The sequence below is a fragment of the Lissotriton helveticus genome, chromosome 2_1, assembly GCF_964261635.1.
Source record: "Lissotriton helveticus chromosome 2_1, aLisHel1.1, whole genome shotgun sequence".
Lineage (NCBI taxonomy): Eukaryota > Metazoa > Chordata > Amphibia > Caudata > Salamandridae > Lissotriton > Lissotriton helveticus.
In genome coordinates, this window is record NC_136059.1 from 627,756,643 (window position 1) to 627,776,288 (window position 19,646).

Consider the following 19,646-nt stretch of genomic DNA (forward strand, 5'->3'; position numbering starts at 1 on the left):
TACTTTCCTCTGTCCTCCTGCACGTGGAGCTGAGGTTTCAGCAATCACAGATGGAAATCGCAACACAGACGCCTGCAAGCGATGCCGCGACCTGCAACGAAGTTGTGAGCCCCGCTCGTGAAATGCACGTTGCACCGCCCGATTGCACCTCGGTCCTGATGCCGCACTGTACCGACTCTAACACTGGCACCGAGGCTGCTGCCTAATCTGAAGCCGATGGCACTGCTTGTGACGCTCACAGTACACGGCACCGACTTGCACCGCAGCCCCGACCTCACAGATGCTGGTAATTTATCATCGCAGAGCCGATACCTGTCATGGGTGACCTCCCGAATCCATCGACCCCGCCTCATCTTAAGGAACTGATTCCTCTACACCACGGTGACGTCACCTCCCCTTTTTGTTAATAATCTTTCAGTCTGGACAATAAACAAAATGCTCTCACATACCATGCTTGGGGCTAGCCTCAGATACACACAGTGACCTTTAGCATTCTTCCATTCTCCATGTGTCCATACGCAGAGTATGCTTTGACAAAAACAAAATTCTTATCAATTCAGAGTTTAATGATTGACTCTATTTAAACACAACCTGTTTTGTCTTCATATAATTCAGTAGCAAACTTTCTGATGATTGTGTAACTGACGAAAGACGCACATCTTTCCCAGTGGAAACAATAAAGATGCTAAGACTATTACGTTAAATAAAATACCGGAAAATTCCTAAGAAATTACCGATGGTAGCAACATATGACTCTCAGTCTACTACCAACAGTGATAACCATGGAAATGACAGAAGAGTTGTCACTGTCATGCAACATTTGAGAGATTTCACAAAGTCACCGAGTCGAGTGTCGACAGGCTGCACATCATTAACACAGAATCTAATTGAAGGCTTTAAAAATATCCTAAAAAGAAAAGTGACAATTTATTCTTTGGAAGCAGTAAACAGGTGCCTTGAGTTTTAAAGAAATGTAACAGTGCTTAAGAAAGTTCTGTTTAATTTTAAGAATATGTTGCTGTCTGAACTGAATGTCCAGCAGCTGCTTTCGTTGGAGTCGAAAATGGTGTCGAATCCAGGCCATTGTCCCTGTGGAGGTGGGTCTCCAGCTCCTCTGGTCAGAGTCCTACTGGTACCTATATTTTATAATGTGTGAACCCCCACATCTTCTGCTTATCGTCAACGTTCCCTGAAAGCCTCAGTTGAATGGGTCGGCTATTGCTCATTTAGAAAATGTGTTACATTACAAATGTGTTCGAGGTTTTAGAAGCAAACGCAGAAAATCACCTCTTGAGGGGAGCTTGAAGCAGGGTGTAGCTAGAAGCAGTTCATTGGTGCTACTCAAAGAGCTGATTGGAGACTAGGGAGTGATGCCTGCAGCTACATAGGCAGAGGCCAGGTGTTGCATCTGTTTAAATTGCAGGAAACACATGTAATACAGAACGTGCTGTTCAACAGTGCATAGGCTGCATCTATGAGAAGAGATAGGTTTGTTTTCTCAAACCAAGGATCTGTCTAGTTGTAGCCTTCTGTCCAAGTTGAGGCTTATGTGTTGCACTGGGAGGCAGGCCTGCACAGAGCGCAATAACCTATACATGAATTCATAGTGGCGCATATGACTTTGTTTCATATGGAGAGTAGAGGACACATGAATTATAGCTTTTTCAGTTTGAAAACTATTTTTTAGTCACGCTGAAGATCCGCAGGATGAGGATTATGTCAGAGTCCAATGAAGATAGTAAAGTGATCACTGGTAAAGTTGTCTATGTCAATGAGTGCCAGCCCCGACCCCCCGCGTTGAAACCGTTTGGGCCTGCCAGGGTCTCGACTATCCCGAAAGGAATGTTCAATATGAGAGGCCCCTTGCTCGCTTTGGTGATAGGTTTCACTTGTTCACTTATTTGAAATTATTGGATTTGGCTGATGTGTGAAGTAAAACCTAAGGGAATACTAACTGAAAACAAATTAGGTTACCATGGTTACAATGTCTGTAATGTATTGCTATTATAAATATGGATATATATTAGTATTATGTACCTTACTATTACATTACGCTCCTTCTTTCTGTTTCTGCTTTCTGAATGTTAGTTCTCTTAACTGTGTTCATTGTGACATAACCATAGTAATTTGACATAAAGAAGGGAGTCGACAAAATGAGTTGCAATGTGAACTTGTAGGTGAATGTGTTCAAAATATACAAGTTTTTCAGAATTTCAAAATAGCCTAAAAGACATCTCCTAGAGTTGATGGTAAAAACAAGCTTCAGTTAAAAATAGAATGTTACGGCAGTTGCCAATTCCACTACAACAAACTAAACTCTTATGTGTGAACCAGAAAAATGAATCCTTGTCTGCCCTCTACTCTCCATTGATAAATCATGTGTAATGTGTCAAAACACAAAATCACAGTGAGTATTTAATGTGTCTGGTAGAGCTGTCCTTAACCGTGTGCAAACATGCCAAGCGGGAAAAGCCCAGATTATAGGAATACTCTCCAAACCTCTGTTTTAGGCTGAATCATAAGACTGCCAAATGAATGTGCCTGATTGGGTGAAATAGTTCAGAAATGATGCACTAATGCACAGATCAGTGTGAACACGTTAATGAAAAAGTCCCTACAGGTCTTGTTTTTCTTATAATGCTCAAGAGTTCCCACAGAATGGTCCAATTATTCCAGCAGTCCATTTTAGGAACGGTGCAATCAATTTTCGTGCTTTAGGTCAAATATCTTTTTGTCATTATATAACCTTTGCCTCAGCCAAACCATAGTGAGCCAAGATTACACAGGCGTGGCTGTTTTATTTCTTTGTGTGAATCCATTAGCTCAGTTATTGCGGGAGCTCAGCACATTCCATTCAGAGAAAATCGCTAGGTACACATGCATCAACCAAAAATCCGGTCGCAAACAGGCAGATTCACAGAAACGGCCCCTTTGCAACGGGTATTTTTGCATTTCAGATGCATCATCCCAAATGCAAAAATCGCAATTTAAGGGATCGCAAATTGTGATTCCTTAAGTGCAATGCATCAAAGCAAAAAAAATTGTGATTTCGCAATTATTAATCACAAATGACTGTCAATCTAAAGTTGATGGTAATTGGCGATTTCTTTGGAAAATGCACCTAAGTGCATTTTTCAAAGTCCCATGTTACACACACACATGCCCCTGGGACATGTGTGTGCGCAATTGTGGATAAATTGTAATTTCAGGGGTGCGACAGGGTGTCCTTTTGGCACCCTTAAAATTGCATCTGCTATTTGCGAGTACCTATTGGGTACTCCAAATTGTGCATGCAATTCACATTCATTCCTTAGGCCTATAGGAATGAATAGAAATGAATGAATGAATGAATGAATGAATAGAAATCAATTCCCTAATTAAAACTTGCAATTTGTGAGTCGCAATTAAGGAATGTGTAGGAATCACAATTTTGCAATTCCTACATGCATAGACAATTGCGATTCCTTAATAATCGTAATTAAGGAATCGCATTCGTTGATGCATGTGCACTATTGTATACCTGAGATCATATTCTGCATATGATCAGTTACTTAAAAGAAAAAATGATCCACTCATTAACTCTTTCAACAGTACTACAAAAGCAACAAACAACAGTGTGCTCAGATAATAACCTAGGGCGTGGTAAACAAGTGTTTAGTTATTCTTTGTAACTGAGAAATGACTCTCAAAAGCTTGATCAAGGACTATTTAACCTCAGCTTGATTACAGGCTCAGAATAATTGCATGCTGGGTGTGCTTTAAAAATAAAAAGTTTCCATTTCCTATTTATTGAATGAGTGGAAGCGTATTTAATTTCATACAAATGGGTCAATATGTATTCCATACCTGACGAATTAAAGAAGCACACTCTCTCGAAGTTGCTTGTAACAGATAAAAAAAAGCAGAAAAATCTCTTAAACTGGCACATTCAAATAGCTCATATTTTTGGATATCATATTATATTATTCGCCATAATATATAAAAATAATGCTAAAATAAATATAAACAAGCACATACATACAGCACATATGAATCTACGGTTTCAAACCATTATTGGGAGGGGTTATGACTCATGAGAGGCAAATAATCTAGCGGAACTTTATCGAACCTTACCTCCCTCAACTCATTATTTAAATAGCATATTACTTTCTGCAGATATGCATTTATGATTTATGCAGCTAATAGCTATAAGTAAAGGTATTGGGCCAGGCCAAAAGAGGTTAAATAAAGGGCCAAGTAAAATCATATTAACTAGGCCTTGTGACTTTTCAGAGTTGTTTTCCTCTGTAAAGTCACTGTAACATGCCACAAGTGAGTAGGTTAGCAGCATTCTTTCTCATTAGTAGGACAGCACTATGGTAACAGCACGCAGCCTGAAATGAGTACTTTAGTAACATCAGGAGATCGAGAAGGTCTCGAAACTGGGTCCTTGGCCATCAAGACAACATGTTTAACAATTAGCCAATCAGCAGCAAAAGGAGAAATGCAGACTTGCATAAATTGAAAAAACACAAGGAAAACGACTTTATCCAAAGACTCAAAAAACACAGTAAAATGCATCACGGAATAACACAACCACGTAATCTGTAGCATACTAAGACACTGACACACTGGAATGCCCTCGTCTGCCATTAAGTGAGCGGCAACTGGCATTGAACAACAAGCACAAAAACATAACTGCTCTCTTCTAAAGTGAGAGCAAAAACAATACAAACCCACACTATGTGCTAACAGTCTTTCACACATAAGCATGCTCGAGTTGACAGTACAAATGACAACACAGCAAGGTACGCTGCTTGTAGGCACCCATACCAATCCAAGCCGTTAAGGCCACGCCCTTCGGAGGCTGGGCCCCCTCGCCAATGCCTCTGTCTCCGGCCACCCAGGCAGAATAGCCTTTAGATGGGGAAACAGAAGTCTACACCAGCAACTCATGGATGTGAGCCCATAAATACTCTAGACTCTTTCCTTCTAAGTTCTTCTGATGCTCTGGATAAGGAGTATAGGCTGTCTATGGGGGAATTGGAGGCACCAGTGCTGCAAAGAGAGATTCCAACTGAGTCACCACCCGCTCTCATAATTGATCCCCCAAATACAAATCCAGTAATTGCTCACTCCATAATCCTGATCCCACAGCGCCTGAGCTGGGAAAGTCCTGTACTCCCCCCCACCCCCAGAAGCTCCCAGGAAGAAGAAAAAGGGGGGGCAACATAAGCCAACTCCCATCCTTCAAGGCTCTGCTGTGGCCACACCGCCCCCTCTCTGATGCTATGATTTTAAGAATCGAACAGTCAATCACTAACCTACTACAACCCCTTGTGGACAGACTGACCATCATCGAGGCTAACATTGTGTCATGACGCGTAACACGCAGAGGTCCAATACAGCCGAATTCGAGCGCCTGTGCATGTGAGATGTCTCCCCATGATGACCTGATAGTTCCACCTCATCGTGGCCCCAATAACTGCAATGAAAACCAGGGCCAAACGAGAGCTAGATGTGAATGAGGGCCAAAAACTCAATCAGGGTATATATCCCTCATGGCAACAAGGGACTCTACAAGCCTAGTCCAACTTCCAACCCAGCCAATCAATTGTTTGCCCCATCACCCCTCTTTTGCTAGTCCCGATGTCCCACAGCCTAAGAGGACAATTAAGGGCCCGCTATCATCACCAACGAGTCTTGAGGGAGAGCATTTACCGGAAAGAAGAAGCCAATCTGCTTTTTAAACAAGACTGGCACCTTCTCCAGCAGCCTGCCCCTATGTGATAATTTTGGCAAATGTGCCTCAGCTAACCAGAACTCAAAGGGAAACAACGGTCTAACGTATGTCAAAAGCATGCCACTGTATTAGTAAACATGTGGGTGGGGGGGCAAAGGGAGATCCTTTCCTGAATCATCATGGCTAGAAGGGTGGGGGATTCAAGGAAAACCCTTCAGGGGTATTGCGTGATAGTAAACTTTAACTCAAATTCCACTGTTCACCAATTGTAAAGTTTATTCCCGCAGGGCTCTCATTGAATTCCCAAACATTTGTGCTACTGCTGGGTTTTTTCTACAAACCAGTTAGGACCAGTACTTGGGGACAAGGCCTCATGGTTCCTCCCAGTTACACAGAGCTGCAACTTCTCCCCCTGAGCCAATCACTGATTTCCCTCCCAATCCAAAACCGATTCACTGCACTATCAGACCTTAAAGCCTGCATTTGACAGAGGAAGAACAGGAGGACTCTCACTCCTGTACCCAAAAGTAACATATCGGGGTCAGAGAATGCCACACACTCTATAGAATATCTGATAAGACTGATCAGATTGAGCTAATCATTTGGAATATTGCAGATCTGAGCTCCAAATTGACTGATCCTGAATGGTTACATATTGTCACTACCTTTAACCTGATATGTTTTCAAGAAACATGGGAAACTGGACCTATCTCTTTTAATACTCCTGCTCCCCCATCAAAATCAGGCCGTGCTAATGGAGGGATTTTGACACTGCTGAAAACCTCCTTGAGATTGGAAGTCCTGCCAATCCACAATGACTCCCCTTACTATAATCTGCTACATCTTAAATGACCCGGGTGGCAACAACGTTCTTCTAATTAATTATTATCATAATAACTTCACAGCTTGTTTACAAACCAACTCACCAACTCTGAACAAACTAAGTTAACGACCGGCTTCAAATAGATCCTAATCGAGATAAAAAATCACTTACTGCTAATTTTCTAGCCCCCAGATGGTTCAACCAAGTCTGCACAAGGTCCCTTTCAAACTTACATCAGGTGCTTAGAACCATCCAAGGTGAAGTGGATCAAGTCAAGCTTCTCCGACATCATTAAAAAGAGGCTAGAAAGGCCAGACTTAAAACCCCGAAGGAAGAAGCGTGGGACCATCTGCACCAAGCTGCCATTTAAAATAACTCCAGTGACTTTTGGAGGGTAATTAATGCTCCCTTCCTCAAACCACCTACAGGCCCAAGTCTAGATTACCACAGGATGAGGAATCTTGGGTTGCTCACTTTTCTTCAATACTCGATCCATCTGGTGGGGGAGATAACGCACAGCGGTTAGCTAACTTGCCAACAACCAAATCAACTCCTTGAGGTCAGGGTGGCCCTCCTACACTGCTCATGCAACAGAGCCCCTGGGCCGGACCGTATCCCAATAGATTTTTTTCTTGAACAGCTAGACCTATGGGGACAAGTGTTGACAAATGTTTTAACAGTGGCAGCCGTGGGCCATCCAGATTCATTGTCATAGTAATACCTACTCATAAGAAAGGAGACAAATCTGAGGATAAAAATTGCAGTCCTATTTCCTTCCTTGACAGTACCGGGAAACTTATGGGTTGAGTTCCATTGATTGGAAGAATGGACCACTAACAACAATGTCCTGATCCCGGTACAATATGGATTAAAAAGGGAAAGGGTACCCAGAATCAATGCCTTTGCTTAAGTCTGTTAATCACCAAGTATTCCCAAGCCAAGCAAGGCAAACTATACCAGGCATTCATGGACTTATCCGCAGCATTCGACTGCATTGCCCACCACCCTTAATGGAGGATAATGAAGGAGATGGGACTCAATGAGGCAATTATCCTCTTTATCAGGCAGGAAGCAGGAAGAGTGCACCAGGTGGTTTACAATCAACAGGGGGGATCCGACAGGGCTGCGTCCTTGTCCTATTTTTTCTTCACTCTATACTAGCGGCGTGGAGGCACCCCTCTTAGACTCAACCCCAGATCCAGATGTCCCAAAGATGAATAATGTGCACATTCCAATTCTCCTTTAGGCATATGACACGGTGTTTATTGCCTGTGCGGGTCTAGACCTACCGAAATTGTTAGAGACCTATGTGGACTACACGCACAAACTGGACCTGAAAACTAACGAGACAAAGTCCTTTATTTTAATCACTGGACGTAAGGATAAGAAGGCACCAATTGTTCCTATAGCAGGCCAGAAAGTGACCCAAACAGATACTTTCTCTTATCTAGGGGTGACCATCGATAATCAATTAAATTGGCTCAAATATGATTACCCCGATGGCCCTCATGTTTGAAAAAAGTATATTTGCCTTATATTCCTTCATAAAAAACTGGGAGCTAAACCCCTTGACATGGATAAAAACGTTTACATGGCCAAATCCACCTCGGTAGCAGGTGGCAGGTGTCTAGGGATACTCTAATTCCTCAACTCTCCAGACCTTTGAGGACACCTTTTGAAAAAAACTAGTAGGTCTTGTCATATGCTTTTCAAATGTTATTTGTCATGCAGAATTGGATGTCCCATACATAACTGATTTGATTAGCTTGGCCCCAACCCTATTTTGGCACTCCATTTAGAGAAGAGAATCTGTCAACCTCATTCAGAAAATTATTTAAGATTGTCTCACTTTAGAACATTCCCATAGGATTCCTTGGATTACCCTTGTCAAAAACAGACTTATCTCCCTTGGTTTGGAGCACTTATTTGTTAAGCCAACCAATTGCTCTACCATTACTAAAAGTGAGATTAAAACACTATTACTAAAACAAAGGGCAAATGTGAGACTTAAAACTAATAGTAAAAAATCTTCAGTAAACTCCTACTTAGAGGGACCGATTAACGAGGAAGGGACAGCTCCATACTTGTTTTCCTTGACAAATGCACGCCACTGATTCTTATTACTCACTTTTCATTTTAATTTTATTCCTTGTATGCTGGTTTATCCATCAGGAATTGTTTCCTTACATGAGTTCTGCCCATGTGACGGGATGTCCACCCAATCTAATTTGCACATTTTCTTTTTTTGTAAATTTTATGAGGAACCCCGTATAAGATTTATGTTAAAGCCTTATAGCCCACCGTAACGGACTATACTGGCTATTAAAGCCCTGCTCCAGCGTTAAAGGCCAGAGCCGAAGGCGATGGCCTTTAACAAGGGACTGGGACTTTAATAGCCGGTATAGCCCAGCTACGAACGGCTATAAGGCTATTAGAACATTCTGCCATTAGAGGGCAGAATGTTCTAACAAATTAAACAAAGGCCTCTAGGAGCACGAGGGGGTTTAAATCCCCTCGGGCTCCGAGAGGCCTTTGTTTAATCAACATTGGAATGTTGCTTTGTTGGCCATTACCGGCCTGTAGAAGCACGGCACATTCCATTGTCTGCAATGGAGTGCTCCACATTCCAATGTTCTAATTCCTATTATGTGCAAATATAATTATACCTAATGTCACCCAGGAATGTTCTCCCTACAATTATTGCCTGATCATCTTGCTTGCTACTGTGTCACGTTTTTTGTATCCATCTTCTGGAAGATCAGAGGATTGCATAACATTCTCTAATGATTTGCATGTTTTTACCATGTTAACAATGGATGTTCTTAATAGTTTATTTTTTACCCTTTGTATATTGATTGATGTTTTTTATTACGTACGTTTGTACTGGTATGATCTTATCAAATAAGCATTGAATAAAGTGATTTGACTGACTGGCTGACATCATGATTATACATACATATTCTAAACAACACAATGATTTCTACTTGCTGTCAAATATTCAGTTCTATTTTGTTAAACCCAAACTGACACCGAGGAAATCAATGGCAAAAAAGTACAATAAGAAAAATAGGTACAGGAAAAAATGAGAAACAATTGAGAAAAAAAGGAAAAGAGAAAACAAATATAGTAAAATGTCTACATAACCTGAAATCGTGTTCCTAGACCTTAATTTACTAGTAAGATAGCGTTTTCTCCATGTCTGTTTTCCATGGAGAATTTATGCTTTTTTAACAGTATGTATTCATCACACTGTATTTGCTCTCACCCTAATAGGAGTCTTACAAATAGTGTGCAAGTATTTCAGGGTCCTGGAGGTAGAAGGGCCCTCGTGGTATATGCGGGTCTCACAATCATTATGTTTATCTCTCACTGTGGCTGTAGGTCTTTCATCAAGAGTACGGGTCTACAACAGATCTGTTTGTTCTACTTTAGTATCCCTTGTTCTCCATAATTGTGTATAGGATTCATATGCATTTTATGGTTATACACCGTGTGCTTAGTTCTTCCACATCTCTCGGATTCCCTGGAGACTGCATGTGCCCTCAGTCATGTATGATTGTTTTGCAGTGCATGTCTTTTAAGGGATCAGTAGGTGTTCCAGATGGTTGCTGATTCCCAGAAAGCCTGTGGCGCTCCTACAGTGTCTCCTGCTGGGTTACTAAATTGCTCACTGAATCCAGGTATCTTAGCTTGTTTGTGTGCTCTCGAACAAAAGTATCTGTCTCTTGTCTCACACAGAGGATGTGGATCTACTAGCGTTTACATTAAGTCAGATGATCTTCCACAGAATCACTAGGAGTCAGAATATCCCCCACAGAGTCACTGGAGTGTTTCTAAATATTTACCCTGGTCTCTTTGTCAGTGCTATTTGGTCTCCTATAAATTGTTAGGCTTCTTGCACTGTGCCTGTCTTCTACAAAATCCACTGATGTTACAGAGAGAACTCAATGTACTTTAAATTCTGTCTCCAAAGGTTGTTGCAGATTTTAAGACAGTCTATCTCTTTGAGGAAGTGCAACATTCCCAAAGGGCTGCATATGTATAACAGAGTTAGAGGTGCTCTTCCAGTTTTTGATTCTAACACAGTATTGTTTTCTCTAAGCGTCCAGACATACACTACTGTCAAATGGATTCTAATCTGCTCCCTCCCGCGCCTTTGCTTTCACCTGTTTTTGATGCATCAAGGTTTTATGACCTGTTTTTCTTCTTCCAATACAAAGTATTTCTCCCTAATGATTGACAATATCCGACTGCTGGACCCTGGTTGGAAATTTTCCAACAAAGCGGCATTAAAGCCTGCTTGTTTTTGGAGCAGACCCAGCCTTGGCCTTAATGCCTCTTTATCATCATAGCAAGTACTAAACAATATGTGGAGCGCCCTTACTGAGAAGCCCTCACTGAATTCTAAGAATCTAGATAAATATCAGCCTATTTCCCAATGTTGCTATCTGTCCAAGCTCCTGGAGACAGCAGTATTTACCCCATTAGCAAATCATGTACAGTATAACAATTTTCTACACCCTTTGCAGGCAGACGTTTGGCCTGGATGCAGTACAGAGATGGATGCAGTGACTGCGCTTGACCACCTGTGCCTCTACACTAATATTTTTTTTCCAGATTTTATTGCTTTATGATGGTCATAGCATACAGGCAAAATAAAAGTCAAAAATACCCCAAGAACTTTGGAACCCCTTTCCCTTCCTCCTGAAGACCATTCACTCCCTCCTATGGTCCTTCACATGCCCTATGTCTCAATGGAGTTGTAGTGTGGAAGTGCCCCCATCTTTAATCAAACACAGTTGCTTGTATGTTCCTCCCAGTCAGAGTAATTTGTGCTATTCATTGTGGTAATGTCCATCCGACTGGGATTGTGCAGTGTGGCCTTGTGGTCGATCATTTAGTCAGACGCAACACCAATTCTGGCATCATGAGACCCTGTGCTTGACCCAGTTGATGTAGGAGGAGAGCTACCTGTTGATAGTGCATCCCCTACCTCTAACATTCGAAGTAGGCTGACCCATGTTCTTGCCACCTCCAGCGGTACCTGCCCCATTTTAGCATCTCTAAGTAGAGTCATACTTTCATGTGTTGCCCATTGTTACAAAGTCATCCTTGTATCCTTGGCAGCCCCATTTGTTTTGCTGACTGGCACTGGTAGTAGCTGACTCTGACTGTCCCTGGGCTTGCTTAACCAGGCCAGTGCTATTCGGAAAACACACTTAGAATACAGTGAAAACACCAACATACACTAGGGAACATTCTGGGTTAGGGTACCCCATGATTGGCATGACCTCCTCAATAAGGCCCGAGCACATAATAGGGCAGAGGGGGTCAAAAATACCTTTAAGTCACTAGTATATAATAGGGCGTGGCAGTTTGTATGTGTGCACTGCCGAGGCCTGCGGTCCGTTTAAAAGCAGCTCCGTATTGCAGGACTGCTTTTAAAATGCAGATTGTGCCCAAACCAACTTTGGTGTTTGGGGCACTTGCAAATTAAAAAACTACAATATTTTGGTATATTAGGTACCCCCAGGGTCTCCCCTGGGTGTCCCTGTGGTGTGGGCATTAGGTAGTTATATGGAGGACTCTTATAAAATAGGTATCATATATCTTGGGTTTAGAGAAATTGCACATTTCACTTCCCACATTGTAGTAAACTGCTTCCCAAAATTGTCCTTTGTGCTGGGAGCATTGTGGAGTGAGGATCTGTACTGTGTTTACATGTTCAGAACCCCTAAGGTCTCCCCTAGGTATTCCAGGGGCAAGGGGTCCGGTAGATATAGGCAGAGTCCTTATAAAAGATGTTGCTTGTCTGTAATGCAAAATTCAGCCTTCAAGTGATCTGCCCTGGTTGGTCAGAGTTCAGTGGATTAGCCAGGCTGCTTTGATGAGGTGATAAGTAGCCCCTGGGGATAAAGAGCCATTCTGGGAGGAGAGTGTTGTGCTACATAGTAATGCCAGAGCAAGAGGGAGAGGTCATAAACAATAATCTTCAATACAAGGAGGAGGCAGGCAGGAGAAACCAGTTTCATTTACACCCCTACTCTATGAACTCAGCTAGATTCAAGGAAGTAATGGGCAGATGCCAGGGGGATGGAGAATATGGATATGAGCCACCTTGGAGATTGGTTTGGTCAGCTCTTTCCTCTCTGATGAGAATTCAGTCATATTGAATTTTGGAAGAATAGTGCTTTCTGGGAGAGCATAGTGCCACACTCTGGAGGAAATGGTCATGCTCTGGGGTGTTGCCCGCATCTTATTGGACAGGAGTGCCCTCCTGCTTGACCCAGAGAACACTGAATAAGTATCTTAAAGGGGCAGAGCATCTCAGATCTGCTGCTTGAAACTACAGAAAAAGAAGGGTCCATGCTGGAAATTTGATTTGTGCCAACCAGCCCTGCACTCTGACTGACTGCGCCTCCTGCACAATCTGAAACTACAGCCCTGTGGCTCAAACCTGCTTCAAAAGGACTCACCTGGACCATCACCACCAAGAACCCCCAGCCTGGAGTCCCACCAGTGGATTTGTGAGTGTTTTGTACAAGTGGATTGTGAAAATTGAAGTGCCAAACTTTCAAGGGCCATCTTGGAGCTTCCAGATCCTTGATGTAAGTTTTAGACACTGTGGGACTCTAAAAGGAACTTCAGGGCGAACTTTCAGAAGTTTGAAGAAATTTGGAGAAACTGTGAAAAAAAAGCTCCATAAGTGGACTGTCTTGACCTTGCCAGCCAAGCCAGCAACCATCAACCGCGAGCCAGCCTGCCCTTCAGGTTCATCCAGGTAAAACGTTTCAGAGGCCCGACTTCCAGAGTTTGACCGGTTCCTGGTCGAAACCCAAGCTGGCAAACACTCACCGAATCCGGCCTGGGGAAGAGAATTCAGGGACCCCGGGAGAAAAAGCTCTGTAAAGGTTATTAAGTCTGAATGTAGAAAAGATGACTGGGACCTACCGCAAGAGTCAAACCGCCCACCTTCAACCGCAAGCTGGCCTGGATCTCTGGTTCATCCCACTGGAAAGTTCCAGAAATCTGACTTTCATGTGTTTGACCGAAAGCTTGTTGCAAGGCAAGCCAGTATACCCTCACCGAATCCGGACTGGCTGAGAACTTTGAGGAACCCCGGAAAAAAAAAGCGCCACAAAAGTTTCTAAGTCAGAAAGTAAAAGCTTTTACTGAGACCTAACGCGAGGGGTAGCTGCACAGGGCTACATCGCGGTTGGCCTGAAACTTTGACCTTGTCCCTGTCTAGCACGACCAGATGTCCCAATAGGCACTATAGGTTTCTATGTGCTATATAGTGCTACATCTTTAAAAATTCATATCTCTGGTATCCTTTTTTTTATAAATTGGTGGTAGATGTTTACTGTGAGTTGTGACGTAGATATTTACTTAAATGATTTACATGCCTCTCTTGGAAGTTAAACCACCCTGTTAGCAGCCAAGCTACCAAAGGTTAAGCATGGGAATAATTTTCTAAGACCTATATGGTGTTAGTGGTATAATTGCCAGTGGTAGATGCATATTTACCACTACTAATAATCCACTTTCCAACACCCATTCATTAGCTTCTGCTCTCCATTTAGTCACTGTAGGGCTAATTGTTGCTTTCCTGTTCATTGTAATTTGGTGCTTTGCTAATATCAACACCAGGTCAATTAATTTGGATGTAACTTTATACTTAGCTGGGCATGTGGTGAACTGACTCAGTAGGCATGTTTTTGGCATTCTAGTTGTATTGCGCTCAGTGACATCATTGATAATGTCCACTACGCCTGTCCTGTGCCTCTGCTCTGATGCTGAAATCTCAACTGCCTTGATTTTACTCAGTCTATCCACAGCATTTGTCACTTCTAACAATCAGACCCTGTTATCCAGGTTTGATGACCTCAGCAAGAGGGATTGGGCCTTGTCATGTTTTGGAAATTTCCTATTTAACAGAGCTAAATAAATGTCGCTTTCCTCCTGGACCTTGTGTGATCGATCTTTAGCTATAGGGGTCCTTCTGGGTTACCTTTTTTTTCCACTCTTTGAATTTTAATGTGACCCCAAGGCCCACCTTTTCCATTCCATTCCTTTGGCTTTGGTCTTTTTATGCAAGCAGATGATAGCAAATGATATTGGTAATTTTGGGTGATGTCACCACCTGTGCCTCAAACTTTCATGACTGCCTAATTAAAGCTGAAACTTGGATGTATTTCAAGCAGTTGATGTTGAATGGTGACAAGACTGAAGTGAGGTGAGGTCAGGTGAGATCACAATAGAGAGCTCTGGAGATGAGGCTGGAAACAGTGTGCATTTCACACAGTGTCTGGCGCGATGTTATTATAGTTTTCAGAATAAATGCTCACCTAATCCTTCACCTTTCTGCAAAGTTCAGAAAGTGATGGTCAGATATGTGACAATTGAAATAATGATTCCATGGGAAAGTGTGTGAAAAAAGTCTACAGTTGTTAAAGTTTTGACAGCACCAATACAAAAATAAAATGCAGTTTATATGTGTGAAAGAGAGAGAGTGGAAGGAGAGAGTGAAAAGACATAAAAGGAGAGGAAGGACGTCAAGTCTGAGAAAGATGGAGGGACTTCCCAACAAGATACATGTGGAGAAAAGAGTTGGAAGTAGGTAATGTAGAGAAAGATTTCAGGGGAATGTGAAGAAAAGAATACACATAAGGGCTAACAAGCATTGATAAAGCCAATAAATCAGGCCTTTTCCAGGTGTATAAGCTCATTGTTGGATGGTCTATTTGGATACACCGACAGCAAAGAAAGGCTGAGGCATACAACACGCTGGTCAGTAGGTACGTCGTGTGGACTACAAGAGTCTAGTTCACAGGTTTTAGGCCACGGCCATAATTGCATTGGCCACACTTCTTTCTGAGCCCATCCAATTTTTCCACTCCACCCTCGGCACTTCCTGCTCTTTTGCAAGTGTGCCAGCTGCATTATGAAACTAAACTCCTTTCCATCGTAAAGGGGAAGTAACTATTTTATTGGATCCACTGATATAATAATAGAGCACGAGAAACACAAAGAAAGTGAGAGCGAAGAATGAGTGAGAGAGGATAGTCAGTCTCCAACTCAATGCCAAACAATTATTATGCATTGATGAATTTATTCTCAAATACGTTGTCCTCTGACACTGCAAACACACCAGCAATCAAATGTCGCTTTGTTTTTCAATCCATTATATACCTACAAACATCTGGAAGGGCACTAGTCAGATACGTGTGACACTACACCATTCTCCATTTATACACGGATAAATAAGGGCGCACTGGGACATGCATTTAATAAACGCTCAGAACGAGTATTTTGTCTCTGGTGTTTTACCTGAATCCATGGCCACCTGTCATTTTCAGCTGCAGTCCAGGCATTTACCAGCCCTTTCTTATTAAGCCGTGCATAGTACGGGTACCACTTCTGCAGTCCGAAGAGCGCGCGGTGCGTGGAGGATGCGGTGATTTGCTGGTTCGATATAATGCCACCTTCTATTCCCAGAGGTCCAGAGCATCCTAAGAGCAAATAAATGAGCAAAGGATGAAAAATCAATGACACCTTCTTGCGAGGAAATAAGTGTTACTAGCGCCGCAAATTGATGGCCTTTAATTTAATTATTCCTGTTTTTTCAAGCGGCTCACCAGCATTATGATATAGCTTCAGAGACACCACGTCTAGCTGCATTATATGTCATTCTCTGCATCGTCTCCATTAACTGCAAAGTGAATGATCTTACATTGTCAGAAGTATATATATCCTTAGAGCAAAATGCGGTCTTCACCAAGGATGTCTGTGTCTCTGCAGTTGGGACAGACAGCGAGACAGCCTTATGGGTTTCATTTATAATTTACATTTGAATATTGACTGTATTTATTTTGGGATGCAATGTCTCTATTCCATTTATCTCTTTATGTCCTATACATTTTGCAGGAAGATTGCAAGAACTACATGACTGACTGGGGCATACAGACTGTTTTAGGTCAGACTACCGTATAAAAAATATCCAGTGATTTGAATGTTGTGCCTTAAATATCATTTACAAAAATATTGTCCTTTTGAGCAGATGTCCTATTCTTCTCTCAAATGGAATATATTTTTTAAACAATATGTATCACCCAATATTTGGATCAGGCGATATTCTAGCAGTGCACAAGGAGACAGATATTTCCCTTCCCAATTTTGTTTTTCATTCTAAAAATAATGAGGAATTATGAAGTTCTCTCAACTCCTTTAGAGGTGATCTACAGGCTCCAGGAACTGTGCTTTCAGGTCCCGTTCATCCGCTAGAGCTATGGTGTATGTTTAGAGCATGTGAGATCCATTGTGTTGGAATCTGTACACTACACATCTAATATCTGTCAATATAACCAAGACATCTCGCCAGGGCGAATGGGCACTCTATAAATGTGTCATTCATGTGTGGGAAAGCTAGAGCTTTAGGTCGGATAGTATGGCGATCCCATGAAGCCTCATATGAAGCCTGCCCATTTCTTCCCACGCTCCTTGCTTGAGAATCAAGCCATATCTCGGGATCAGAACTTGCTCATTTGCATGGTGCAGTGCAATGAACCAGCTTAACTAGTGGTGTAGCAAGGGAGGGGGGGGCGGTCCGATCCGGGGAGAATGAGTTTTGGGGGCGGCAGCCTGCACCCCCTTACCTGCGGTCAAGCATGACGGCAAAAGCAAGAATCGACCGCCAGCATCCCCTCACCCCCGCTCTCATTACCGCCACGGGGCAGCAAAGGCTGAGACCACCACGGCCTAGCTACGCCTCTGCAATGAACTGTTGTCACATACAGTGGCGTCTATGCCCCTGGCATGACTGCTGAACATTCCCTGCATCCGAAACAAACGCACCCGTGGGCAGTATGTGCCATGGTTGCTACGTGTGAAATAATTAAAAAAGTATCGGCGAAAAGGTTTTAAATGCTTGAGGAATATTTTGCAGATCTAAGATTTCTCTCTGATTTAATCTATCAAACTATCGGAACTTTAAAGCCATGTATTGTCCTCGAGGAGTAAGTCTGCACTTGAAAGGTCATGCAAGGTTCTTAAATAATTTCAAGAATAGAGAGATGGAGAGGTTAGCATAGCTGGAGCTAAAGATACGACCAATTCTATGGACACGGACATTGTGTACAATCATATCTATATACTTAGTTGAGATGGTATATGGTGGTCAAGAGCCCAATGCAAGAGTGGGCCAGTGGATGCAAATTCAGTGGGCCTTTAAGTTTCCTGCTATTTAAGAACAAAGGAAAATAAAGACAAGGATATTAACAGAGGCTTGAATCAGAATAAGGGCAGTAACCTAGCCAAACCTCAGAAAGGGTCCTTACCCTCTTGAAATTGGACGATGATTAAGTGGACTAATGCAACCACTTCGTGTTTTAATCATGCATAAAAATATAAATATAAATATTCTATAATCTACCCCAGAAGATAACAAATACTTTACTAACTACAACACTGTTGGAAAGTGCATCTTGTTGTGCGATTTCACCCATTGTTTTTTGACTGCATGTGTTGGCATAGTTGACTCAAAACGTTGGGAGACTGCATGTCATAGGGAACAGTATTGATTTCATTTGTGTGCCAGTATTAGTGTGCATAGCGTTCATCAGGGGCATAAAGGACATATGATGCATGTGGCAAGTAGCATGCACTTACACCACAAACAAGTGACTCCAAAAACACACAATCAGAGCTGCATCACCAGCTTATATCCACAGATACTTGTTTTCATCACTGTATACATATTTAAATTATTAATTCCCTTCTCATAATATTTCTTTTGCTCTATGATTCAATTCTTTATTAATACACGCCTGTAAAAATATTAGTTCAATTCTGCTTTTTTTCTCACTATTGTTCACATACTGCACATTGTCTTTGATTAGTACATCTTTGAAATAACAATCTAATATGGTAATTGTCCATTGCCTTCCATCCTTAATCTCATTCCACCCTTGTCCATGCCCTTGTTTCAAACATCAAAGTCCTCTCCACCCATAAACTAGAACATCAATATGATATTTATGTATTTAGAACCCTACCTCATATTTTTGCAAATTTTGCTATTTTGCAACAGGACCTGCACTAGACCCAGCTGGTTTCCTCTGCTGGAGTGAGTCTTGATTTCAAAATTCTGTTCCTATGGTCCTGGGACGCTTGACTCTGTCAAGCTGGACTTCTCCTAACAACTCAGAAAAGTTGGGATTGAGAACATTCCTGGACTTTGGGACTTTTGCTGGGCTAAACAGCTTTCTCCCACTTGGAGCTTCTCTGCAATAGCAAATCGATTTCAGGGGGTCCTTGGTGAAAAGTTAGCCAGCCTCATGTAACTACATGCAATCTTTTCTTGCTGGAGGATTCTGTAGAAATCTTGACTGGGCGAACGTGCCAAAAGTATTCAGCTGGTGCAAAATTGGAATTTTCCCACTTATAGCTTTTACCCCCAAAACCTATGGTTTCAGCAGTACCTCACACAACCACTATCAAACTATGGCGCCTATTAGGATGGCGGACGGACCTGGACGGACCTGCGTCCGTCCGCTACCCCCGAGGTGGAGGGACCGTCCGCAGGGGCAGCGGCGGTCCCTGTGGTGGAATTAGGATGCGACCGCCACCCTGGCGGTCACATCCCGTATATGTAACATTGCGGCAGGTGCTGCTTTAAGCAGCACCCGCCGGAAGGTTAAATATGAATGCTGTGCATTTGCATGCACAAAGCGGCAGGCACCGCACAGTGCCTGCCGCATTGTGCATGCAAATTCAGGGGGGTACCATAGGTACCCCCCATGTGCACCCCCCAACCCTCGACACCCTGGGGAGCTATTGTCCACATACTTTTCCACGGCGGTGAATCCGCCGCGGAAAAGCATGTTTACGAACCCATCGTAATTTGGCTGGCGGTGTCTTGCAGACACCGCCACCAAATTGCGCCCAACACTCCGCGGATCAGCGGCGGACCGACCTGCCTTCCGCCGCTGATCCCACCGCCATCATAATCTGGCGGTGGGTGTTTTGAAGGTCCGCAGCGGTGATTCCGCATCCTCCGGGCCAGCGGTGGCTTCCACTGGCCCGGAGGATGCGGAATCACCG

The 19,646-nt window shown here is 42.8% G+C and overlaps 1 protein-coding gene across 1 annotated transcript in view; it reads right to left on the reverse strand.

Moving 5' to 3' along the window:
- EDIL3 (EGF like and discoidin domains 3) overlaps positions 1–19,646 on the reverse strand; it is a 1,767,398-nt gene that overhangs the window by 587,066 nt on the left and 1,160,686 nt on the right. Inside the window, exon 7 of the mRNA XM_078675331.1 lies at positions 15,876–16,057. Within this exon, the coding sequence (XP_078531457.1) occupies positions 15,876–16,057 (182 nt within the window). The remainder of the gene's footprint in view (positions 1–15,875; positions 16,058–19,646) is intronic.